This window comes from Leptonychotes weddellii, chromosome 7 (genome assembly GCF_054177405.1).
Source record: "Leptonychotes weddellii isolate Sample4059 chromosome 7, ASM5417740v2, whole genome shotgun sequence".
NCBI classification, from domain to species: domain Eukaryota; kingdom Metazoa; phylum Chordata; class Mammalia; order Carnivora; family Phocidae; genus Leptonychotes; species Leptonychotes weddellii.
This window is the reverse complement of record NC_138375.1, coordinates 100,368,615-100,395,682: the sequence shown is the minus strand read 5'-3', so window position 1 is coordinate 100,395,682 and position 27,068 is coordinate 100,368,615. Positions and strand designations below refer to the sequence as shown.

The window sequence follows — 27,068 nt, the reverse complement described above, 5'->3', positions numbered from 1 at the left end:
GGGTGGCTCAGTCGTTAAGCGTCTGCCTTCGGCTCAGGCCATGGTCCCAGGGTCCTGGGATAGAGCCCCACATCTGGCTCTCCCTGCTCGGCGGGAAGCCTGCTTCTCCCTCTCCTACTCCCCCTGCTTGTGTTTCCTCTCTCACTGTGTCTCTCTCTGTCAAATAAATAAATAAAATCTTTAAAAAAATTTAAAAATAAATAAATAAAAATCTACATCAGATCATTAATCACCCTGTTTAAAGACCTCGATATTTTGCTGGGGCATTTAAAACAAAATCCATCGCTTGGCATGGCCTGCCAGGCCTCTCTGCTCACTCTTTCAATTCATTTGGTACCATAATTCCCTAGACCTCTTTTTCTTCTCCATAGTAGCTACCTCACATCCAAAGGCCTTGACATGTGCACTATTTTGCTCAGTCACTTGTTCCCCACCCTTCACATCAACTGTATCATCCTAGTTATTCAAAAGCTTCTTTGACCATATCTTCTCACTCCCCCACCACTCTAGACTTCATTATGTTTTGCTTCCATCATAGAACTTATTTTCTGAACTATCCTATTTATTGAATTACCTACCTGTGATCTGTCTCCCTCTCACTATACTGTAAGCTCCAAGACAAGCTTTATTTCAATCATTGGCATATCCCAGGTGTCTGAAATGGTGTCTAGTACATGCTGGGTTCTCATCAAAGAATTGTTGATTAAATAGATGAATATAGCAGAATCTTGCCCATTAATAAATGAATCAGGAAGAAATTAGGTGTGATTAGATCACAGAGTAGAATAAAGAATCTACACATTAAAGAAAAATAAAACAGATGATACTAAGGAAATGTTGCACTTTGAACTATGCCTCCAAAAAATCTGGATTAAAACTTTAGTCTCCTCTGTTATTCTGGGTATGTGAATATGTAATCTGTGCTCCATATTCTATCCCTGATAATATCATGTTCTCAACTGTTACTCACTTCTAAGCAGAGGACCCTTAAATATGTCTCTCAGTTTTCATGCTCCATCTGCCCAAACATATCATCATTCCTCAGAGATGGACCCTCTTTCTCTGCTCCTTATCTTGGTCAGGCTGGTAGCCTTCCAGGAATTCTCTTTGCCTCTTTCCTCTATCTACTGTGTTTCTTCCCCTCCTCTCAATACACATCTTGGCAAAATTCTTCAAATTTGACCCTTTGTTCCTGTATCTACTACCCTGGGTCAAATGTCCCTCGTTACTTGCCTAAACTATTGTTAAACATTTATAAATGGTCTCCTTTAGTATAACTTTCCTCCCTCCAATCCATCAATCCAAGTGTCCCTAAATCCTACCTCTATTCATTTCACTCCTCAACTCAAAACCTTCCAATGACTGCAGAAAGTAATCCCAATCTCTGAACATAAAAATGAGCACACTCCATAAAATGCCCCTGACAGATGTTTCTAGTTTATAATCCTCAACCTTCCCATTTCCTCCCACAAATCTTTGCATTAAAAACTCTCCATGACTCAACATTCTACAAACAGCCTCCATATTTTTATCACCACTGATCTTTGCTCTCTATATTATCTCTACCCAGTGTGCCCTTCCCCTGACCTCTAGAGGTATTCTGGACACTTAACACAGTTTGAATTTGCTGAGTAAATAAACCCCTGTCCTTCTTTCAAGGCCAAGCCTATGACAACTTCATGAAATCTCCCCGAATCCCTCTAGTCAGATTACCCTCTCCCTCCCCCAAGCGTCTATTGTACTTGGTAGCTCTATTTTAGTATTTTAAGAATACTCTGTTTTCCAGTATAACTGGTTGGGTACACATCTGTCCTTCCCAGTAAACTGAAATTTTCATGATGACTAGGACTATTGTTAATCCATGAAGAATTCTTCTGTGGCACAGATTAGGTTAATTGAAGGTGACTGTTGAAGTCAGGATAAGAGTAGAGTGTGGAGGTGTTGGTGAGTGTAAGGTGGTGAGGATGTGGTAGATGAGGTGAGCTGTGTATGGGATAGTAGTGGTATGAAGTCCCAGCATTATTCTCGGTGGTGTGGAAATTGCTTACATTGTGAATTATATTTTCCACTTTTGGCTATCAGAGTCCTGAATCAATCCAAGTTTAGTCACCAGGATGCTCTTACACCATAAATTGAGGTTATATAGTCATTCCAATCATCATCCATTAATATCTAAAGTGCTTGGTGGAAGCCTTGGGCAGAAATAAAAAGTAAATGATCTAATTAATTCCCTTACCCTAAAGCCCTAACTGCACAGACCTCCCTTCAATAACCATGACCCAAACTGTGCTCAAAGAGTAAGGTAATATCCAGGATCAGAAGAGCTGAAAACTAAGTCTTGCAGCAAAACATTCATTCCCACCTTCAGATGAAAAAATATCTACTCACATTTTGAAGTCTGCAGAAACCAAACCTTAAACAGCTATGTAATTTTCAAATAAACACAGTCCACAGTCATATTTTATTTATAGATGAGGTGGCATCTTAAAATTCAAGGCTTTTGTCAAAATGGGTAGAAAATAATGTAGAACATGAAAATGTAATGGACAACTCAGACTCCTTTACATTTTATTTCTGAAAAAGAAAGTATTTCCTTATATTCAGAGATACGTATCTTCCCTGACATCTTTAGCATCTTTTGGAAATTTATTTGGGGAAAGGGGTGGGAAGATTACACCCATGATTAAAGAAACTCCGCTTTATTCCATAGATACCAGAAGAAACCTTTTGATTGAATAAGAGTCATGAAAAAACATAGGAGCCAAAAAAAAAAAAAAATGGTGTTGCAGAGACTCAGAACAGCAGCAGTGAGAAAGCCAGGGGTAACTGACATGTACATTCTGCCTCTAAATCTGCGTTTGAGTCAAAACCAGAGTATATTTTAGTCAGCTAATTCTGCCTCATGAAGAAAAAAAAAGTTTATGTACGCTACTTAAATCTACCTTTTTACCTGCTGCTAAACCACTGAGCTTTTTACCTGAAATTCTCCATTTAAAAAGTGTAAGGTATTGATAATAAGAATAAACTACTGAAATACCCATCCAAATTATGCCAAATCTGGATCTAAGGAGGCTAGATAAAAGCAAATAGTTTGTCTTAGAATAACAGAGAGACCATATATCATTCACTACAGGTTACAATAACTGGAATTATTTTAGTTCATAAACAAAATGGTCAAAACCTGATATGATTACATATATAAGAAGTGTTATAATATATAGACTAACAGTGAAGTTAAAGCAAATTAGAAGTAATAATAAAAATCACCTTTACTTTCTAGCTATTATCTAAGGAAGTATTTTGTTATCAGCTGGTTAGTGAGAGACATTATAAATGATCTTTTTAATAGAGCTTTGGAAATAGAATTTGGTAATTCAGGGAAATGCAGTAAAATCTTATTATAGATCAAGCTATATTTAAGGAAAATGATGACTCTGATGAAGACAGTAGCCAATAGAACTAATGACTTATTGGAGAGAATATAAATCTACTCCTTTAGACTGTAGTAAGTTGACATTTATCCATTTCATTTGATCAGTGTACAGTCACACTGAATAATTCAGGCTTTTTACTTTGGTAAAACTTACCTCCTAATTTCTACTTCTCTATCATGTTCTTATCTGTAGAATTACAGTATTATTTTTAACTTCTCTTTGATGACCTCAAAACGTTCTATTTTCTGAACCATTCCATAACTAACAAGGGTAAGACAGTGTACAGAGATTCATTTGTTCTAAACGAAAAAGATGCCCATTCCCATGATATGTTACTTTGGTGTCATACAGAATACCCTGCGGGCTTTAGAACAGTACAGACCTGTGTTCAAATCCTCCCCCTTCCAGGGAAGTCATTTAACCTCTCTGAACTGGGTCTTCTAACGGTACAATGGGGATAATTTACTGGGTAAGATATCTCTGAGAATCAAATGAGATGACATATGTGAAGCACCTGCCATAGAGCGTTCCACACAGCAGTCATTTAAAACATATTATCCCCGCACCTCCAAGCTACTTTGTCATGAGTCCTTTTAGGTGAGCATGTTAAGTGAAAGATAGTACATAAACTTGTGAAACTTTGTGGCTGTTCAGAATTCCTCAAACAGAAAAACTACATCTGTCTTTGAAATCCGTATTGCATATTTTGAAGAAGTACAGTTCTTCTTGCGAAATCTTTACGTCTCTGCAGGGAGGTCAGCAGAAAACTTATTACAGCAACATTCTGTGGGTAAGCCATGGTTGTCCCCACCAAACAGAACATCTCTGTATCAAGCATCTCACTCCTATGACAGCGCTGTTGTGAGTAGAAATTATCTCCAGATTTGGCAAAACAATAATGTCTACATTGAGATCTGCACAAATTCTCTCTCTCCTAGCATCCTTTTACCTGAATTTATACCCACTGAGATCTACATATCACTGGTAAAGTATCGCCCTTTTCATCTGTGCTGTTTTGGTGAAGCACCAATTTTCCTTGAGAGATGGGCAGCACGTCTTTTCACTGTCAAAATTCTATCTTTGGTTGTATAATGGGAACCAAAACACAAAAATCCTCAGCAGTTTATCACCAGTGTTTGATAACTGCCATTGATCCCTTTGGGTTTCGAAGGGCTCTGCAGTAGGAATTTCAAAGAAAAGATATTCAAACCTCCCTTCAAAAGTCACTACTGATGGTTCCACATGAAAGAAGTTTCCTTGGTTATCCTACCACTCTTACATTCCAGGAACTCAAAACATACTCTCAAAAAGAGTGAATAAAATGGTAAATTTTATGTTGTGCACTTTTTACCAAAATCAAGAAAAGAGCAAGTGACGCTAGCTAGCTCTAAAATCTCACTGTTAAAAGCCAAGTAATTGTCCTTAGTCCTAACTATTAATCTCAGTATTAATTTTACCCATCTCCCAGGCTGATGTACCCTTCATTCTTGATGACGCCCTAAGGACTTAGAGATTCTGTCCCTTAGCATGTTGAAAATTGGTGTGGGCTTTCTGGAGGGGAGGATTTTCACACCATGCAGATGAGCCAAAGGGTCATGTCACATCCCACTTATCAAAACAACCTCTAGAAGCCATGTGGTGAAAGTACAGCACACAAAGAAATTTGGCAAAGAGCATATGGGAAAAAGAGAAAGGGTTTGCTCCTAGTTTTTTTTCCTCCACTAAAAGTATTTCTAGGGTGTAGTTCTTAGATGAAATAACAATAATATATATTGTTAGCTCAGAGTCCTTTTCATGAGTTATAGGCAAAGGACTATAAGGTTTCAATTAAATCTTAAGACTACTTTCTTTATTAGCAGACTTTATCTTAAAAATTCTGGTCTTCCCTCTCAGATGATAAATAAGAATATTCTAGGTAGAGAAGATGTCAAAAGGGCAATACTGTGGGAGGGGTAGGAGTGGATGAGAAGAGCTTATATGCAAAAACAACAACCATGCAAGTGAAGGAGAGTTTCAGGGCTGGTTAAGAGTTCAAGATTTTTTAGGAATAGGGTTACGGATGGGAAATGCATGAGTTTCCCATTGCCTCTATAACCAATTACCACAATTTAGTGGCTTAAAACAGCACAGATTTATTCTCTCATAGTTCTGGAAGTCAGAAGTCCAAAATGAGTTTTATAGAGCTAAAAGTAAGATTTTGGCAGACTTGGTTCTTTCTGGAGATGCCAGGCGGGGGGATGGGATCTATTCTGTTCATCTCGTAATGATTAAAGGTGATATTTAAAATATTTAAAAACTTGTACATCAGGGCACTGAGCAATCAGATTGGATTCCAGATACAGTTCTGGAGTTGTCACAGCTGTGTAACTGAGAGAGTTCCATGTTGTCCCAGGAATGCATTCTGGAAAGCCACAATGTACAAATGTGAGCCTACTGATTAAATTCTCAGCCTGAGGAGAAGCTTACTAAGCAACTAATGGAGGCAAGCCTTCTGCAAGGTACTTTCCAAGCATTAACATAATTTATCCTTACTTTAACTTTCTTGGGGAAGAGGCTGTTATCACTATTTTACAGATGAAGGAAATAAGGCTCAGGGAAGTTAAATGACTTGCCCATGTCCACGGTGAGACTCACTGGGATCACCAGGAGCCAAACCCTGTGTGACTGTAACTTCCCTTTTCCTCCATCAGGTTACACTGAGCCTTATGCAAAAATCTAATACAATAATATAGTCTAGAGCTACTTAAGGATTATCAAAGCAATATGATGGTCTGAATAATGAATTAAATATTAGATTTGTGGAATATGAAAATAATGTACTGAGCCCTTCTTCAATGACTAGAGTCAGTATGGCCACCATTGCTCCTCAACAGAGAGGGTCCAACCATCATATCAAATGACTCACTCAGTTAGTTCTGGGAGGGGCCCAGAAAGGCTCATTCCCACAAGTGCATTGCCAAAATAATCTAAGTGGTATCACGTGGGCCACCCAAGCATGGGGCTTGGCACAAGAAAGTCTTTGGCTGTCTAATATCCTTACCACTGGCTTTTCTACCAGTGCCATGGATCATTCCCAGCATATTCAATCTAATTTCTAAGTTATGCAACAGTAAAATTAATTATACTCTTCTTGGTTTGCTTAGGCCTACAAAATTTAAGAGCTGCCAACTATATAAGACATTGAATGATGAGTTTCAAAATAAAGTTTGGTTGGAAATATCACAGTCATCAACCCTCATCATTACTTGGAAGTCTCATATTCATTTTTTGTTTGATATGTAACAAATGTATTTATTTATGTGAGCCTGACAGATTTTTTGCTAGTTTTCAAGGAGAATAATTATTTAAAGGAACCAGGAGAAATCAAGTGCAAATTCATAAGATAAACACAGATTAAAATATTTCAAATCATGGGTTATCACTGGATCCAGGTGCAAATGTCCTATTATTTGTGCACACACCCTTGTATAGACACTCAGCATACAATAATTTAATACACCTATCAGTGCCTTCTAGGTATCCCGAGGAGGAAGTTTTGTTTATTTTCAGCAATATCCAATCCCCTGACATATGGCAATTCCTATATTTGAAAAAAAGGGTATGAGCTCATCAGCAGAGCACATCACAGTAACTCAAACAGGGTGGCTGATGACATAGGGAAAGGTGTTGGTAAATTTACACAGGCCATTAACCTTATCATTTATTCAACTTTATCTGCAAATTCCCATGAATATATCCAAAAAGGAATATATATTCATACCTTCAAAATCTTGTTAAAAGGGGGCGCCTGGGTGGCTCAGTTGGTTAAGCGACTGCCTTCGGCTCAGGTCATGATCCTGGAGTCCCTGGATCGAGTCCCGCGTCGGGCTCCCTGCTCAGCAGGGAGTCTGCTTCTCCCTCTGACCCTCCCCCCTCTCATGTGCTGTCTCTCTCACTCTCTCTCTCTCAAATAAATAAATAAAATCTTTAAAAAAAAATCTTGTTGAAAGAACAATGGGGAATTCAAAAAATTCTTGGAATTCTGGGTGGAAAATAATGAACAAATCCTAAGTCTCCTTTATAACCTAACACTGAAATCAGTGTTGTCACCCCATCAAAAAGACCGGGCCAGAGCTTTTGTTGCCTAGTTATGCTCATGTCCTCACAGGCCTGGGTGCCTAACCTGTGGAAATGAATTCAGTCCAGCAAATGATCCCTGACTTGGACACTTCAGGGTCCATTGATTTACCCAAACCAAATAGTATTTTGTTTATAAATGGTCTTAGAATTCATTCATTCCTTGAAGGTGGGGACAAGGGAAGGAGAGAGACAGAGGACATGAAACACATACAAACCCAAATGTATACTATTTCTAAATATTTTAATTTATGATAAACATTAATGTCATTGCTGGCTGCAAGGATAGGAATTCACTGTGAGATGTTACCAGAGACCAGAAGAATCCAATGTACAATTACCTGCATGCTACGTTAATTCAGATAGGATGTTACTTATGGTTTTCCACCACAGCACAAAACCAAAGCAAGAATATAGTCATGTTGGGGCACCTGGGTGGCTCAGATGGTTAAGCGTCCGCCTTCAGCTCAGGTCACGATCCCAGCGTCCTGGGATCGAGCCCCACATCAAGCTCCCTGCTTGGCGGGGAGCCTGCTTCTCCCTCTCCCTCTAACGTTCCCCCTGCTTGTGCACTCTCCCTCTCTCTCTCAAATAAAATCTTAAAAAAAAAAAAGAATATAGTCATGTTAATGCCATTTTGTGCGTAGGGATGGGAAGAGAATGAACGATTATAAAATCCTAAAGCTTAGGGAATCAGAGAATATTATAAGCATTATAAGTTAAAATGTTTAGTGCCAATAAATTCATTTTCAATAGATGTATAAAGTGCAGAAGAAGCTTAGTTGAACATTTTCCCAAATGATTCTCATAAAATTTCAATGGAGAAAAAAGGATGAGCACTATTGTTTCCAGTTTATAGGCATGAGATCTTTACATAAAGTTTTAAGTTTCATAAATTACCCCTAATTTGTTTTAGCTAAAAATTAGAGATTGGTTTATTAATTTATAGTTGGCTCTCACTAATGTTTATAATATATCTTCTACTCTGAGCCCGTTTGTTCATTTATTCATTGATTTACTCATTCATCGGTCCTATTAATATTTATGAGTTCTATTGTGTGCCAGAGGCTATGGAATGTCTCAAAAATTCAAGAGTGAACAAGAGGATGTCCTCTACCCTTGTAAAGTTTCTAGTGAAGGAGAGAAGACAGATTGTGGACAAATAATTTCAAAAACAATTAATTAAATAAAACAACTATTATAAAGGAGATATAAAGCACATTCTGAAAGTATGTAACTCCTAACCTTTTTATGTACATTACTTTTCAGCTGAAGAAATCAAAGTTAGTACTGAAATATGGAATATAAGCAGCAAGTTTTTATTCTGACATTTTTTATTTTTAAAGGGATTTCTTAAATGCCACTAAAAGATCTTATCTTATTTTAAATTCCAGTATAGTTAAACATTCAGAACACTACACGATCTTAAGATGACACTTTTTAGTGTTATGCATATTATCAAATTGATACACAAAAATTAAACAATCAAAATGAAATACAAATGATATATTTATATCACCATCATTTTGAGGATTGGGGAAGAATTAGTGGGTTCCACGTTTTTCTTGCAAGTCATAACCATTTTTATAAAAAAAGCCCATATACTACAAGCATCTTAGTATGTCTTTGGCCCTGAAACCATGTAATCCTGTGTCTTTAGTTTAATCCACACCAAAATATTTGGGTTTTTTTTAAAGATTTTTATTTATTTATTGAGAGAGAGAGAGAATGATAGAGAGAGAGCATGAGAGGGAGGAGGGTCAGAGGGAGAAGCAGACCCCCTGCTGAGCAGGGAGCCCGATGCGGGACTCGATCCTGGAACTCCAGGATCATGACCTGAGACGAAGGCAGTCGCTTAACCAACGAGCCACCCAGGCACCCCACACACCAAAATATTTGTGTATAATTTCTGATTTTAAGACATTTTCTAGGTTTATCAAAAACCTACAGATGTCCTTTCTTCAGCAGTAAAATTTTACCCTGAGGAATTGTACCACTGTACTGAGGTTTCTTCATTCTCTTTTGGATGATGACAAACACAGCTATTTGCAGCACAATGGCAGTTCAGGTGGCCGCACTTAATATTCCAGAACATACTATGTGTTGTAGAAAATAAACTCTGATTATATTATAAGGGCTATATGTTATCATTCATTTAGAAATAGATTTTGAATGTCAAATCCACTCTATTCACCAAACCGGAAACATGTCCTCTTTCAAGTTACCTAATTGTCTTTACTTCTTGAGGTGAATTCTTTAAATTTCACTAAGGACAACACTGGACACATTTATCTATCTGTAGCTTCCATCAGCCACGACATTCATATTTTATTAGGTTCTAAGCATAATTCTCTTTTGAGTTTTTCTAATATAAAGCCTTACAGCTCACCACACACACACACACACACACACACAAGAATCAATACCTCTTTTTTGGCACAAACGTATCATTGTATAAAAAGACAACAGTGCTAATGTCACCAGCAGGATACAAGCTGTAGCCTGCTTTTCTCATAGTGAAGTGAGACTTTGTGATCACCTGTCTTTATCCTCACACCCATTTTTTCTGTTAATAAAAGGTACATGCTGATGAGCCTGCTGGCTGGGTGGAGACCCCACCTTGGACACAGAATGACAATATCCTAATTAAAGTTGTGTATGGCTACAGTCCATGTCATTTATGTTACATTAACTTTGACCAAATGAGTTAATCAGCTTTCATTTTGATTATATCCAACTATTACTCAGAGCCTCACACTTTATGGACATTTTATCCATGTTCTTAATCATTTAAGTTGGCATTTGGGGTATGAGGTAATATTTAAAAAACCAAAATGACCAGTTATATATTATTGGTATAGGTGATATTAGGTGTATGCCCATTCAAGACTAATGTCACCTTATAATGACCAACTTCTCCACAATGCCAGAGGCAGTCCCTAAGCAATATGTCAGATAACAGACCCTGGCATTAACTCTCTCGGTACCCTCAATGTGTGCTCTTGTTTCATTTACTTCAGGACATATGAGGTAATATTTTCAGCAATAAGGTGTTTTTTGCTTCTTTAAGATTCCTACTTACAATTAGGTGAACCTGGAATTCTTTCATAACTGTGACATTTCATAAAGAAGAATTCCTTCTCACTATGAAGTAGAATACTTTATTTTAGCTGATTAAAATAAAAGCTCATGAAAGTCACACTGACTCTGATTATTAACTTCAGTTTTATAATTGACCTATCGTTACTAGTTCTGTTAACAGTACCAGTCATTAAGTCATAAACTGCTCAGAATTTTTATTTTGAGAATTACTGCATGAATAAAACTCCAGAATTACACACACACACACACACACATACACACAATTTAAAAATAAAATCTTAAAAAAATATATTAGAAATAACACAGGGGGGGGTGCCTGGGTGGCTCAGTCATTAAGCGTCTGCCTTCAGCTCAGGTCGTGATCCCAGTGTCCTGGGATCGAGCCCCGCATCAGGCTCCTTGCTCCGCGGGAAGCCTGCTTCTCCCTCTCCCGCTCCCCCTGCTTGTGTTCCCTCTCTCGCTGTGTCTCTCTCTGTCAAATAAATAAAATCTTTAAAAAAAAAAAAAGAAATAACACAGGGGCCAAAATATACATATATATACATACATATAAATGTGTATGTATATGTGTGTGTGTATGTGTGTATATATGTGTATGTGGTATCTATATCCCACTAGTTGAAAAATGAAAATGTTGGTTGGTGGTCCTATTTGCCTTATTTCTTCAGAGAATTTTGTATCTATAATCACAGTTCTATACAGTACTCTTAGGGTACTGTTGTCCACAGCTTCCCTTTCTCTTGGGGAAAAATATGGGTCACTCCTTGTCACATCTTAGTCACCCTCTGAGAACAAGCCATTCATAGAAGAAAGTATAGCTAATTCTTTCAGCAACCAGAGACCCTTTTGTGCCCTGCAAGGGCAATGTTACAAACCTATTATGTGGTATACAATTTTAATGGTAACATCTGAAAATAACTGAATTCTCAACCAAAGGATACTCATTAAGACCCCTAGCTTATTTTCTCCTAAATAAGTATATTTTGCTCTATATCAAATGCTATTCTCTTGTCTGGGTTATTTCTAACCTGCAGGAAACACACAAAACAAATTAAAAAAAAACTGTGGGGAAAAGGATTAAGACTGAACACCTAACACATTTATAGGACGTTTCAAAGTTTAGCTCTGTCCAGAATGCTACAATATTCACAGATGGCAAGAAGCAACTCAACAAATATAAAGAGGTAATTATAGTTGCGAAGTCATTATCAAGGAGTAAGAAAGGGGGAAAAAAAAGTCCAATCACTTAGGATATCATAAAGATCAATGGCATCAACAAATATAGCCGTATATTCCAAATTGCATATTATTCAACTTTCCCAGAAGACTGACAGCTCCTGGAGGGAAGGGACCATATACCTTTTGACTGAGCAGGATTATTTTACATTGTATTATAGACTGCAAATATCTGTTATGTTTACTATCCCCCCCAAAAAAAGCTGTAGTGTAAAATCACAAAAAATTAAAACCTCATTAGTTCACAAATGAAGTTTCTGTTGACACAGAGGTACTTCCCTCCACTGTTTCATATAAGCTCCAAACTTGCAGAAACAATGACAGATTTGCGAGGAGTTTGCGCAGAGGAGGAACGAGGGGAAAGCAGTGTGGCTAATGATTCTAAGGTGTGCACACATCTCTGTAGTTCATTTCCTCATACCTTTCTTCAAGGAGGAAATGAGGAAAGGTAAATAAATTATAAAAACTGGTTTAGAACAACCCAGCCTATTATCGTTTCCAGTAACATTAAAAAGATAAATTGCACATATAAAAAATTACATATATAGTATATCACCCATGATGTATTATATATAATAAAATATGCATATATTGCACATATAAAAGTAGCTAGGTACCATGCCTTGTTCTAAGCACTTTCATATATTTTCTCCCTTCATCCACATAATAACTCTAAGAGGTTGAAATGATTATCCATGAGACATAAGAAAATTGAAAGAACATGAAGTTAGGTGACTTCCCCAAGGTGAGCCAGTTAGTAAGTGGTGGAGCCGGGACTCAAAGCCAGGCAGTCTGACCCCAGAGCCTGGGCTGTGAACCTCCACTCTGCGCCATCTGCATCGAAACCACAGCGTGCAGGGACCATGGAGAAAGGGTGAGAACAGAAACAAGCAAAGTCACTTAAGAGTGGAAAAAGAAAAAGCTTAACAATGAAACCGAGGTGGATGGGAGGTAAGAAAGGAGAGGTGAAGAAGGGAAGGGAAGAAAAGGGAAGACAATACACAGATATTAATAAAAGAAGGAAGTACCATGAATTTCTGTGTTCTCTCTGTACAATTTTCCTAATGACACTGGAGGGTGATGAGGAGCCCTTCAGTGATTGCTCATTGCCTTTCAACTCATTTCAGCAGAAAACTTAGGTAACCGCCACATAAAAAAACTCATAAAATACCAATTTATGTATGAATCATATTCCAGCTTCTACTCCTGAAAATTGCCTGACTTCTTCATTGTCAGTAAAATACTGAGTCTTCCGTGAATGAAGTCATCATCACAGCATTTTCTAGCTCAATTCAAAATACAAAAGACCACTGGCTTGTATTCAATGTCTTTTCCAAATGAGGCTTATAGGCAATACTGAGAACTGGAAGCATCAACCCCCCCAAAAGAAGTTTATACTGAAACTCTGCTCAGATGTCTGTCATATATGAATGACAGAAAAGGAGGAGAAGTAGCAATAGTGGTACAATTCATAGAAAAAGCATGGCCAACAGCCGTGATCAGTGTGAGTGCTAACTGAATTTCCCCTGCAAGAGAAACAGCAGAGTGTTTAGGGTAGGTGACTTTGCTATAAATGATCTGCAGATGATCACAGATTCTTCTCATTCTATGATTCCATAGATCTATAATTTGAAAGCACAATGATATATTCCAAAAGAGAAGTTGAGAGGCTCAATTTCTGGGCTCTGCTCTCAATGTTGGGCAACTTACCTTATCTTTCTGGGCCTGAGTTTCCATATCTTTTTTTTTTTTGCATTTTTTAAATTTTATTATGTTAATCACCATACATAACATCATTCGTTTCTGATGTAGTGTTCCATGATTCATTGTTTGCGTATAACACCCAGTGCTCCATTCAATACATGCCCACTTTAATACCCATCACCGGGCTAACCCATCCCCCCATCCCCCTCCCCTCTAGAACCCTCAGTTTGTTTCTCAGAGTCCATAGTCTCTCCTGGAAATTGGAGGGGGGGGAGTTTCCATATCTTTAAAATAATGTATACTTTTCAGTTTTTAGAACCTCTGACTTTTCATTTACCACTGCATTTGGTGATCACCATTTGGCACATACAAGCTGGCATGTGGGCGCAGGTACATACGTGCACATGCGTGCACACACACAAATTTCTAGCTTGATATTATTATGACTTTCTATAGCCCAGGTAGAACTTACACCCATTTTAGTAAAGATCAGTGTTTATCTAACCTCAAGATTTCTTTGGATAGCACATTTAACAACTCACGAGAAAACCTACTCCAATATCTCCTAACGCCAACTGAATTTTGTCATATACATAAATAATTGTTTTAGAATTGAAATTTTAGCCATATATTAAGGTAAATAAAAACAGTGTGTTCTTCTATGACTGAGATAGGTCACTGAATGCCAGCTTATGTTGGATGAAAGCAAAGTCTCTGCACAGAAGAAATTGGAAACTAAGGGACTTAGAGGATGAAAATAAAAGCTATAAAGGTATTATGCAAAATGGAAATAAAGACCAGTAATCAGTCTGGTAAATATCCAAAAGTTTAAAATTGAAAAGTAATACAACTATTAGGATATGATTATCTTCACATGCAGTTGTGTGGGTCATCTGCAATGAGGCATCTGAAGGCTCATATGCCTTAGAGGCCTAAAGTTGCACTTAGTCATGAAAAAATTTTAAAAGAGTGATATGAAGTCAATTAAAATTGGCAACAAAATTTTGTCCAAAACGGATCTGAAGCTATAGATCCTCACATACCAGGAGGGTAGTTTCTTGCCCCCTCCACCAAGAATGTTCTACAGGGCTCTTCTTCTGTCACCCATCTATTAAAATTTCGTGCTCCTAGGATTCCAGCCTATCTCATTTTCATGGAATAATCTCATTCACTCTTAAAGGTTTAACAGCAGCTTGTATCTGATGAGTTCTAAATATGTATCTCCAGCTGCGACTTGTACACTTCAAAGTCTACCAGTCTCTGCAACCTGCATGTCTCACAGGAACCTCAAAGGCAACACGCTCAAATTTAACTCTCTATCTTCCCCCTCAGACTAGCTCATTCTCCTCTTTTTTTTTTTAAGATTTTATTTTTAAGTAATCTCTACACCCAAAGTGGGGCTTGAACTCAACCCCAAGACCAACAGTCTCATGCTTCACTGAAGGAACAAGCCAGGCGCCCTTTGTCCTCCTATTTCCTTCTCCCCCCCACGGACAGTATGACCATCCACCCAGGAAATCAAGCTAGAAATACAGACATTATTCCTGACTGTCTCTCACTCTCAGCATCCAAACAGGCAGCAAGTCATGCTGATTTTTACTTTCTAATTTTTTAGATCTAATTTATCTTGCTTCCATTCTGACTACCTTTGGACAGGTTCTCATTCTTACCTTGGCTATTAAAATAACATTTTAGTTGATCTTTTGCCTCGTAAATTTATTCCTTGTGCAGCCAACAGAGGGATCTTTGAAAAACACAATTCCATCTATTTCTCTCCCCCGCTGAACATACTTCAGTATCTTCTGAGGTCTTTGAGCCTCTCCCACCCTTAGTGTCACACAGAGGATTATTCCCTTGGGAGCTGATCCCTCTCAGCCAACCCCTCCAGGTTCATCTCTCATTACTCCATGACTTATTTGTTTTGTTTTAGCAACACTAAAATACTTGGATTCCTCCACATATCTGGCCTTAGCTAATATGTCTGTGATTTCAATAGGCATCCTTTGCCCAAAAACACCATGACACCCTTCTTTAATCTTTCTTATATTAACCTAAATAAATTTTTCACATCTGTTAATACTCAGCTCTGCCAACACCTCATCTCAGAAGCCTTTCTTCATTCACTTTCTCCTCAATAGCCCCTTCCCCCTTGTGCTTCCCAGCCCTGGGGTACTATCTCTACCTTCCACTTAGAACATTGTATTGCTCTTATTTTCTTATTTCTGGGCTGGTCTCTCTCACTAGCAAGCTATGCGATCACTGAGGTCAGATTATTTGACTAGCACAATGTCTGGCACTCCATAAATACTGAATTAAATAACTAATATAAATATGATACCAGATTCCTAACTTCAGTCTTTCGCCATGTAGAGTATTTAAATGAGATCTGGATGTAGGTGCTTATAACTAAAGCCATTTTTTCATTTGAAGGATATAGATGACACATTCAGAGAGAAGTTAAGTTACATAATTCCCGTCTCTAGGTTTGGAACACAGTCTTACAACTGACTGTGATTGTGTTGATATAAAATGTTTGTGTAAGTATGACTGTTCTGGATGGAAACTTAGTAAGATTCTGCAAATGTGCTGTTTTATACCTTGTTGGATTTAGATCTTTTGTTTAAAGTGTAGAAAAATTACAAGAAAATATCCTACAATTGACCCTCAGGTTAGCTAACGCCATGGAAAAGCAAGGGGCCAAAATTTGATGTTTAAAAGACACTTGAGGGCACCTGAGTGGTGCAGTCAGTTAAGAGACTGACTCTTGGTTTTGATCTGAGGGTTGTGAGATGGAGCCCCTCCTCCGGCTCCCCACTGAGTCTGCTTGAGATTCTCTCTCCCTCTCCCTCTGCCCCTCCAGCTTGTGTGCACTCTCTAAAATAAATAAGTATATCTTTTTAAAACATAAAATAAAATAAAGGACACTTGAAAAAGTGGTGAGATTTAAAAGGCTCCTGAATGTATAACTAAAGCTTTGAGCATTTTGAGTGATGGTGATTGCTCTCACTTCTATCTCAGAACCATTAAAACTCTACCAGACTATGATAAAAATGAGTAGTGTACTAAACTCTGGGCACTCTTGGTTTTATTTTTATTTATTTTTTCTGCATTTAATCTACTGATTTTATATGGTGCTAAGAGAATACTATTCTACAAGCAGTCTCTCAAACCAAAATAATGAAAAGTGAAAGAAAGAAAGCCTTCAGAGTTAAATGATAAATCCCCTTAAGAATTATTTATACTTTGTAAAATATTCCTCTTTTTGTTTTGTATTTTAACACTGTTATTGTGAAAATTGTCTGTCCAAATTTATAAAGATATAAATGCAAGTAATATCCTTGGAAAATGCCATCTGTACTCTTAACTTGTCCCCTGGGGGAAGAGAAGATAAAATAAACAAGGCCTACTAAAAAGTATTTCTATAAGAAGCTCTTTTATGGAATGAAGATAACAGGGAACTAGCAAAAGAAAGATCATACATGTTAGAACAGCCCATAATAACATCTGCAAGGTCACTGTTAAAATACAATAAAAGAGTCTATATTGCCAACCTCTTAATCCCCCGTAACATTTTAGAGAAGAAAAGTGCAAGGTAGTATTGCCATTCATAAGATAGATGCCAAATGAAAACTCTGTAATAGGAAAATCCTCCTTGTCCATTTTTATGAAGAAAAATAAATTTCAAATCATAGTTATTTATTGTTATAGAATCCCGAATGGTTACCTTAACTCAAACCTTTATGTCAAAACAAAGATGTACATACACACACATATACATTTTATTGAAAGGTGCCTCCCATACTGATACAGTGTTTCTAACCTCTTTGGGGAACTAAAAACAACAATGAAGTTTGAAATTCTACCTATCCTGGCATTATCTAATATTTGTACTTTTTTTTTTCAATAAGAATGTACTTCCTCTTTTCTGCCTAATACTGTAATGGCAGGTACATGGCATTATGCATTTGGCAAAACCCATGAAACACTGAGATTTTTGCTAAGAATTACCCACTTTTGTGTTGTGGTCATCTGAGAACGCTAGTGCCAACTGTCTGTAATCTTTGCACTTCCTGGTTTCTTAAATTCTAGTAGCAGCTCTCCTGATTCCCTAACTCTGAGCTCTTGGAACAACCGTATAATTTTATAATTACTTGTATTATATACTGTCCTGTGTGAAATTCCTAGAACATGGTCATATACATTTATTATCTCTCCCATCCTAGATGCCACCAAAGGGGGGAAATGTACAAAACCATAATGGTAGTAAGGAACCAGAAGAGTCATCAGAAAGCAGAATATTTCAACAAATGAAGGAGCCAAAGCAGATAAAGACGTGATACTTAATGAAACAAAGTAAAATAAACTAGAGTTTGAAGTGTCTAGAAGGGATATAAATGAGGGAGAGAGAAATTAAGATTGCCTTGTCTAACCAAAAAAGGTTTAGAAATCCAAAACATCAAGTACAGTGAAGTCCAGAAAGAGGACAGCAGTGAAAAGGGTAACTGATAATAAGAGTTATAATACTAAGTCTCTAAATATAGAAGTAGCCGTTATGCCTCACTGCCAGAGGGAAATATTTGAAGACCCTTCACTAAAAACAAAAACTTCACTGATAATAATAAAGGAAAATATAATAGCTCCACAGGAAAGACCTCCACAATCTGCCATGTTCTGATCCTCCATAAAACCATCAATTCAGCCCTATCACCCTAAAGCAAAATTCAAGTCAGAATTTATTCAACTTTTCATCCCTTGAACTTGAATAAAAAGATGATCATGGCTCATCAGGCATCTGAAGAAAACCTGCCTTGAAAGAAACAAACAGAGGAAGATAAAATGACCCAAATGAAAAAAATAATTTGGAGAAAATTCATTAATATTTTCAACTACTATCCTAAGAGAAATGTCAAAATATTCCTTCACTATAACACGATCAAGATGTCATGATAATGTAACAATCAGAGAACAAGAAAGAGCTAACAAAAACAGGAATGCTAAAATAAAAGATTCAATGGAAGAGTTAGAAGATAAATATGAGAGAAGTTCCTAGAAAGTAGAATTTCTTTTTAAAAAAATGATTTATTTCTTCATTTGAGAGAGAGAGAGAGAAAGAGAGAGCACAAGCGCAACCGGGGGCGGCGGGTGGGGGGAGGCAGAGGGAAAAGTAGACTCCCGGCTAAGTAGGGAGCCCGACGCAGGGCTCGATCCCAGGACCCTGGGATCACGACCTGAGCCAAAGGCAGATGCTTAACTGACTGAGCCACCCAGGTGCCCCTAGAATTTCTTTAAAAGATAAAAAATAAGATAGGAAAGATAAGAGACAGTGAAACTGATCTAAGAGATTCTACATCCAACTAATACTCCTGGAATAAGAGAATGGAGAATAGTGGAGATGATAAATTATCACAGAAATACTCTAAGAGTATTTCGCAGAGTTTATGGATTCAAATCTGGAGATTCAAAAGACCCACAGCAGTGGGTAGAGGTTGCACCAATAAGCTAAGGCTGCCTAAGGAATCTGCTATAGGGCTGCAAGGAAAATTTTATCAGCCATAAGAAGAAACTATCCCACGTGTGATACCAAAGACTACATCAGCTACTGTTTTCAACACTCTCCTGGAATCATTTCTGTCATTCTCACAAGTTTAACTGCAATCTGCATGTGATGACTCCTCAAATTCTATCTCCAGTTGCAAATTCCATACCTCAGGTAGTCTGCTCTACCTGCATATCTTGCAGGAAAGTAAATGTACCATGTTCAAATTTGATTTACCATCCTTCCCCATGTATCAGCTCTTCCTTCTGTTTCTTTATTCTGCCTGTTCCTGTTTTCCCTTGATGTTGTAGGGGCCAAGGGTAGGCCACCCCCAAAATGTGCCACTTCGGCACGCAGATAATTTTAAGCTGAAAACAAGACCCAAAGAGTCAAGAAGAAACTTTAACCTTCCCTCTAACTGCCTAAAAAAGAATTTAGATAGAGGACCTGCTCCCTTAAGAGACCTATCACCAGAGATGGCCACACTATAATGTGAACTAGTAGCAGTAGACAGGGAGGAATTTAGCAAAGTCTGTTTGTTAAAATTCTTGCCTATATCCCATTGTTTCTGAACAGTCCAGCAAACATTTGTTTACAAAACATTTACTCTTTTGTATCTTTCTGTGAATTGCTTTTCTTCCCTGTGAAGTTCCAGACCCCTATCTCCTCAAGTCAGGATGACATATATTACTCATTTTGCCTGAGGGTCTTTGGAGTCTCGTCTTTATGCAAATTCTCCACACATATGAAATTACATTTGATTTTCTCCTGTTGATCTGTCTCGTGCCAATTTAATTGAGTCCAGCTATCAGAATCTTGAAGGATGGAGGAAAATTTTTTTTTCTCCAAGAATTGGACAATCATCCATCAAACAGAAACAACCGGATGTTTGGGAGTCACCGTTTATTCTGCGCTCTCTCTCACCATCAGCATACAAACAGCCACAGAGTTCTGTCAATTTTGTTTGCTTTAAAAAAAAAACTCTCCAAACCATCTTCCATTTTCCATTCTTACTAGCTTTATGTAGAGTCATATAAATTTGCAGCAATCAAAGGTAATAATGCCAAGTCACTAGACAAATTTATTATGGAACAGAATACAGGTCAAGACCAGATGATGTATATATGAAAACTTACAACAACAACATGGGAATCTTACCATAATCAAGGTGGCATTGCAAGTAGATGAGGAAAATATGGCTATTTCAGTATATGGTGATGGGACCAGGGGTTATCCATTCAGAAAAAAAATAAAGTTATAATCCTTTATGGCATAAGCATAATCACACTTACAGATGGATTTAAAACTTAAATGTAAAAAACAGAACTATGGAAGTATTAAAAGAAAAAATAGGAGATTATAAGACCTTGGATTAAAGACCTCTTCAACAGAGGAGATAAGGAAAATACAGTATGCAAATCATCGAACACAAAGCAGTAGAGGCTTCTATACTCCCTCTGTGGTAGAAACAAGAGTGATCGTGAAAACTGTAAGCAAGCTTTCCCAATGCATTGCTTTTCTTTGCTCCATTTCTCTTTCCATACCCATCCTATTAAGCTATTTTATAACCTTGCTCTTATTCTTTGAACTTCCTCATCTATATCATCATCATCTTGATTTTCAAGTCTAAATGCTCCAAACTGTGTCAGCCATCGCCCACGGAGCCTCCCTACCTCTTTGTCCAGCAAATGCAAAAACACACAAGTGAATTAGAGTTATCCTATGTAGCACTCCCTGTATTTCACGCTTTGTACCAAGCACCTTACATACTTCATTTTTAATCTTCAAGACAACTTTCAAGGGAGTTTTTGTTACAACCATTTGGTATATTTGCTTCAATCTCAGTCTCTTTCTCTTAGGAAAACCACTTTTTTTCTTTTTTAAAACTTAAATTCAATTAATCAACATATAATATATTATTAGCTTCAGAGACAGAGTTCGGTGATTTCACCAGTCTTATATAACACCCAGTGCTCATTACATCACGTGCTCTAATGTCCATCACCCAGTTACCCATCCCCTATCCACCCGCCTTCCAGCAGCCCTCACTTTGTTTCCTATGATTAAGAGTCTCTTATGATTCGTCTCCCTTTCTGATTTCATCTTGGAGAGCCACTTTTCTAAAAAGCTGATATGTATTTACCTTAAATAACTTACATATAAAAGAAAGAACAAGGATGGAATGAAAACAAATGACTGTACAATTTCACCACCAGACAGAAAGCATTAACATTAGGTAAACATGATTCCAGACATCTTTCTAAGAATGTATTATGACAGATGGTTTGGTGGACAGAGAGAAAGAAAAAGAGAAATGAGAGAAGTATTTTCCTAAAAATGTGAATCATATATACTGTTATTTTTATTTAAAATTATTATTAAATTTAATTGTAATTGGTATCAACAGAAGGAAAATAACTTGAAGATATAATTGTTAAGCTTTATATAACCATAAGATATTGTGTGAGAAAAAGCAGACAACTCACTCTCCTCTATTTTCTTAAAAAAGAGCATTTTAGTGTTTTCACATTCTCTCCTTCTATCGTCCCTTCCCTTCCTCCCATCATCCTCTTTCTTCTCCTAATTGTTATTCTTACAATAACCAGGTTTGTAACATGTATAGTCTCTCTGCAATCATTGTTTCTATCATTGTTTATAATTCATCCTATAGACGAATTTATCATAGAACAATTACTCTGGAACATTCCTTATAAGACTTGACACTGTTTGTAAGTTGTGTATGTGTGAGTATTTGATTAGTGCATTTTTTTCTCCGCAAAGACTTAAGTCCCATCAAGTCAGGGACTACTGTCACACCACACCTCGTGCAATGCCTGACACCGAAAAAGTATTCAATATATATATTTGTTGAAGAAGCAAATGTGTTAAGGGTCCCATGGAATGAGCATATAGTACAATAATAATGGTGATTCAAAAAAGGGTGAGGTACTCAAGAAAAACTTTATAGAAGATGAAATCTTTGAGGACCATTGGATTGTGCTAGATGACAGTGTCACAGGTTAATTTGTATTTTTATTTTAGTGGTGAAATGGAGTAGGAATCAGCAGGAGATTGGCCCAACGAGATAGGGTGCGTGACATAATTTTATACATTATGGGTTTTACACACAGAAAACTATCTTGAAGAATAATACCTAAATGTTTACTGTAGTTAGCTGAGGGTAAATGGATTCCAAATAACTTCTCTTCTTCTATCTCTAAAATCTGTCTCTTAAACAATAAACACATACCACTTTTATCATTAGATAAAAAATAATAAAGCAATTTTCACTGTGGAAAAATGCATATCCATAACAATTAATATCTATGGAGGGCTTACTTTGTGCCAAAAATGCTCTAAATACCTAAACAGTATCAATTCATTTCATATTTGAAACAAAACAGTGAGGTAAGATTTATTGCTGTGCTCATTTATGGATGAAGACAATTAGAACCAAGAGAGGTTAAATACTTTGCTCAAGGTCATATAGCTATTAAGGAGAGGAACTAGCATTTGAAACCAAGCTGTGTAGCGCCAGAGTAAACTACCTCTCAGAGCAGAGCAACATTTTGATAATCTGAACTCTCTTCGTACTGTTTTCAATTAGAAGAAATCCAGGCAGTGTTACTGACAGGCACAGACAGCCTCCATTGGGCAATCTCCTCATTTTCCGCTCATCCACTTTAAAACACGAAGACCTTCGAGCTCATTCATTTGATTCTCCCTACCAACAACAGGCCACATGAATAGCTAGGAACATGGCATTTAAAATCCTTTAAGATGCTGTCTCCTGAACAAGTTGCGTATGAAATCAAATCCCTTTATTTTTTCTCCATCCTCTCTTCTTAGACTAAATCAATGGATAATTCATCACCTTTCCTCAACGGGCCGTTTCTAATACCTTCCATTTGATTGGCATTTCTTATCCTAATATAAATGTCATGCCTCATCAGGGTCACATAGTGAAAGGTGCTGTGCTCTGCTTGCCGGAGTTTTCAAGGGCGTTTGGTGACTGCTGTCGTGTACAGCTGATGTATCATTCTGCACTGACTTAACTAAACAAAGAGCAGGAACTGCAGGTTATTCTTACCCTCTAGGCAAAGTCCATGCCTTAACGTAGGACGGAAAACCAAACACACTCGTGAATCAACCTAATAAATACACATCTTGCCTTGTGACTTCTGGGCCTTTTTAGTTTCCTTTTTTGCTCAACTCAGAAAGATGCAGAGAAGCAGGTTTTGAGTAAAACCTTCTTTCTCCAAAGAAGTTCTTTATTCTACTATTAAGAAATTGGATAAGTCAGATAGAGCCCATGTTTAATCATGACTCCTTAATAACTAGGCTATTGCAAATACATGTGTGTGTAGAACCCAGTCTTTTTTCATGTACGAAATTTATGTTTTCCATGAACTTTCTATATTATATCTTACAGTGATTAAGTGTGTGAGTTGGTTGCATGACCCTAAGATTTTTTCGATACTTTAAAACATACCGTTATGTCCCTGCCCACAGCATATTCTTGCATAGTAGTTCTACTCAGTTCATGGAGATGTTTTTGAGCCATCTCCTGATAGCATAGTAGAATTTTTACAACCAACTCAGTTCACTGAAACAATGTAGATAGGTGACCTAGAAAACAGAAGTGAAATATTCAATTTGGGGTCTAGAATCATTTAATTCATCTAACCATATAATTATCAACTCTCTGTCTCATTCTGTATTGTGTGACTGACTCCTCCTTAACGCATAAACCTCAGGAAAAGGACCAATAAAATCTAAGATGAAACACCACTTTTTCTCATTTATGCTTTTATTACGTGAGTCATCTTTTTCGTAATCATTACTTGGCCTTGGCCTACGTTATTTAAGTTCCTCCTTCTTTTAACTAATCTCATTTGCTTCCATCTATGCTGAACTGCATTGTTTTCTCCTGAGACACAGTGAAAAGAAAATTGTTGTGCTTTTATCTACTCATGTTCCTTCTCTAATCCAGCAGGGAGCTCAGTACTCAATACAGCGTTTTACTATCACACGATTTCATCGTCATCCATCACCATCTATAATTTTTCCTGAGAAACCACTCTGCTTTTCTGTAATTTCTGACGCTTCTGCAATGATCACAGACAATAAAATAACAAAATAAAAGAGGAAAGAGCAATTTTAAAAACAAGAGCAATAAATGGATAACATTCTCTGCTCTCTTTTGACACAAATAAATTCAGTCCACTGACATCTGATGTATTCACTCATATATGCCCACATTTCACTTATTCATGTTCCCCAAGTCTCTTCACTCTGGGAAAAAAAACAAAACTGTTGAGGTGTCTTGCACCCTCCCTTGCTAAGCCCTGATGCTTGCTTCCGCACTGAGGTATGATGAGTGTTCTTTAAAGTGAATCTGGTGCTTGCTTCAGCAGCACATATACTAAAATTGTAACTACAGCAAAGATTAGCATGGCCCCCGTGCAAGGACGACAAGCAAATTCGTGAAGCGTTCCATATTAAAAAAAAAAAAAAAAAAGGAAAAAAGAATAAGGGGAATCTATGTGGCAGAAAGGGACAGCAGAAAAACAGTTTGGATAGGCCCAGTTATAGGTCTCTTCACCTGGCTTTGCAAATATAAACTTGCACTGAAAGAGACTAGAAGGAAAGCTTAGTCTTTTTTCTTGAACATCAGGAAAGAAGACATATTAAGGTTCTCCTATAATTTTCTTATCAATTGTTCCATATCTCAAAAAAATACATGAACTGTTTGTGTAAATACAAGAATATACCTAAAATTTAGAAAATCTAATTGAGCTTGAGAAGAAAAACTACATTAGAATACCACTGTGTCAGGGCGCCTAGGTGGCTCAGTCATTGGGTGTCTGCCTTCAGCTCAGGTCGTGATCTCAGGGTCCTGGAATCGAGCCCTGCGTCGGGCTCCCTGCTCCGTGGGAAGCTGGCTTCTCCCTCTCCCCCTCCCCCTGCTTGTGTTCCCTCTCTCGCTGTGTCTCTCTCTGTCAAATGAATAAATAAAATCTTAAAAAAAAAAAAAAAGAATACCACCATGTCTTGATAGATCCCAAATTTCCAACATCTGGAGAATTTCAGCACCTCACTGCTTATTTAATTTACCAGCATGGTTTTCCCAACCTTTTGCTTCTAAAAATGCTGTAGTTTGTTTTGGCAAATGAAAGATCATTTTGATAACTTCAGAGTACCCCTGAAGCAGATTCCTCCTTCGCTTTCTTCTTCGAAGCATCATATAACAAGTCAGTAAGCCACACTTCAGGTACAATCCTGGGTGCATACTACTTCATTACCTTTAATTTTCAAAAGTTCTGCACAGTTAAGGATTATTCATTTTCTTCATTTGCTGAAGAATGAAATTCAGTGTGGGAGAGGTTACATAGCTCTCCAGCTCCTGGCAGGTAGTAAATAATACAGCTAGTATTCAGAATCAGGTCTGACTGGCCGCAAATTTGCGGTCTTTCATTCTACAACTCCGGGGTGTATCAGTAGGCTTAACCCTAATCATAGAGGCCTACCCAGGCAGTAGAGGGCTATAGCACACAGCTGGTTATAGGTGGGACTTGATAAAGGACATTTTCAATGTTCGATGTTTGTGGACCCTGCTCCTGGGCTCCCAGGGAAGCTACACTTGAACATTTACCATGGTCAGAATGACTTAACCAAACTTCAAAGTATGGGCTCTGTTTCTGCCCTGAACGCACAGTGTACATCTGCTTTGTTAGCCAATAACCTAAAAGGAACATTTCAAACTGAAGAGTAAAAATTTCCCTAAGTTCCATTCCCATACTTCCAAAGCCTGCAAGCTTGCACATAATAAAAGCATAAGATAAAGTTTGTAATTTTCTGAGCTATCCTTCATCATGATGATTTGTAATTCCTGATGTAACAAAACCATATATAACCCCATATTAAACATTCCTTCTCTGGAGCACTCTCTTCTTCCTGAAGGTTGTGTATCTACCAGGCAGCTGTCCTAACTGGGGCTCAAATAAAACTCTCTCTCTTTTTTTTTTTTTCCAGAAATTCTAAAAGGTTTGAGTTCGAGAAGTTCTTTTTGATCTTGGATACAAGCCCTTTATCTGTAGTCTCATTTGCAAATATCTTCTCCCATTCTATGTGTTGCCTCTTTGTTTTGTTGACTGTTTCCTTTCCTGTGCAGAAGGTTTTTAGCTTGATGAAGTCCCAATAGTTCATTTTTGCTTTTGTTTCACTAGCCTGTGGAGATGTATCTTGAAATACATCGGCTGTGGCCGATGTTGAAGAGGTTACTGCCTATGTTCTCCTCTAGGATTTTGATGGATTCCTGTCCCACATTGAGGTCTTTCAGCCACTTTGAGTTTATCTTTGTGAATGGTGGTGTGCTCGCTTCGGCAGCACATATATCTTTGTGAATGGTGTTAGAGAATGGTCGAGTTTCATTCTTCTGTATGTAGCTGTCCAATTTTCCCAGCACCATTTATTGAAGAGACTCTTTTTTCCATTGCATATTTTTTCCTGCTTTGTCGAAGATTATTTGACCATAGAGTTGAGGGTCCATATCTGGGCTCTCTATTCTGTTCCATGGATCTATATGTCTGTTTTTGTGCCAGTACCATGCTGTCTTGGTGATCACTGCTTTGTAATATAGCTTGAAATAAGGCAATGCGATGCCCCCCAGGTTTGTTTTTCTTTTTCAACATTTCCTTTTCTGATTCCATACAAATTTTAGGATTGTTTGTTCCAGCACTTTGAAAAAAGTCATTGGAATTTTGATCGGGATGGCACTGAAGGTATAGATTGCTCTGGGTAGCATAGACATTTTAACAATGTTTATTCTTCTGATCCATGAGCATGGAATATTTTTCCATCTTTTTGTGTCTTCTTCAATTTCTTTCATGAGTGTTTTGTAGTTCCTAGAGTATAGATCCTTTCCCTCTTTGGTTAGG

The 27,068-nt window shown here is 37.5% G+C and overlaps 1 protein-coding gene and 1 non-coding gene across 4 annotated transcripts in view; one reads left to right on the top strand and one right to left on the bottom strand.

The window, feature by feature from the left end:
- The window catches only part of PDE4D (phosphodiesterase 4D), a 1,043,384-nt gene that overhangs the window by 931,219 nt on the left and 85,097 nt on the right, over positions 1 to 27,068 (bottom strand). The window contains exon 1 of one of the 3 annotated variants that reach the window (XM_081826830.1): positions 23,621 to 23,707. The exons of the other annotated variants lie outside the window; for them this stretch is intronic. Coding sequence (XP_081682956.1) covers positions 23,621 to 23,692 — 72 coding nt within the window. The 5' untranslated portion in view covers positions 23,693 to 23,707. Of the gene's footprint in view, positions 1 to 23,620; positions 23,708 to 27,068 lie in introns of those variants that run through there. 3 annotated transcript variants of the gene reach the window in all.
- On the top strand, positions 24,530 to 24,634 carry LOC115943416 (U6 spliceosomal RNA). The gene has a single exon (XR_004077996.1). It is a non-coding gene; the product is annotated as a U6 spliceosomal RNA (small nuclear RNA).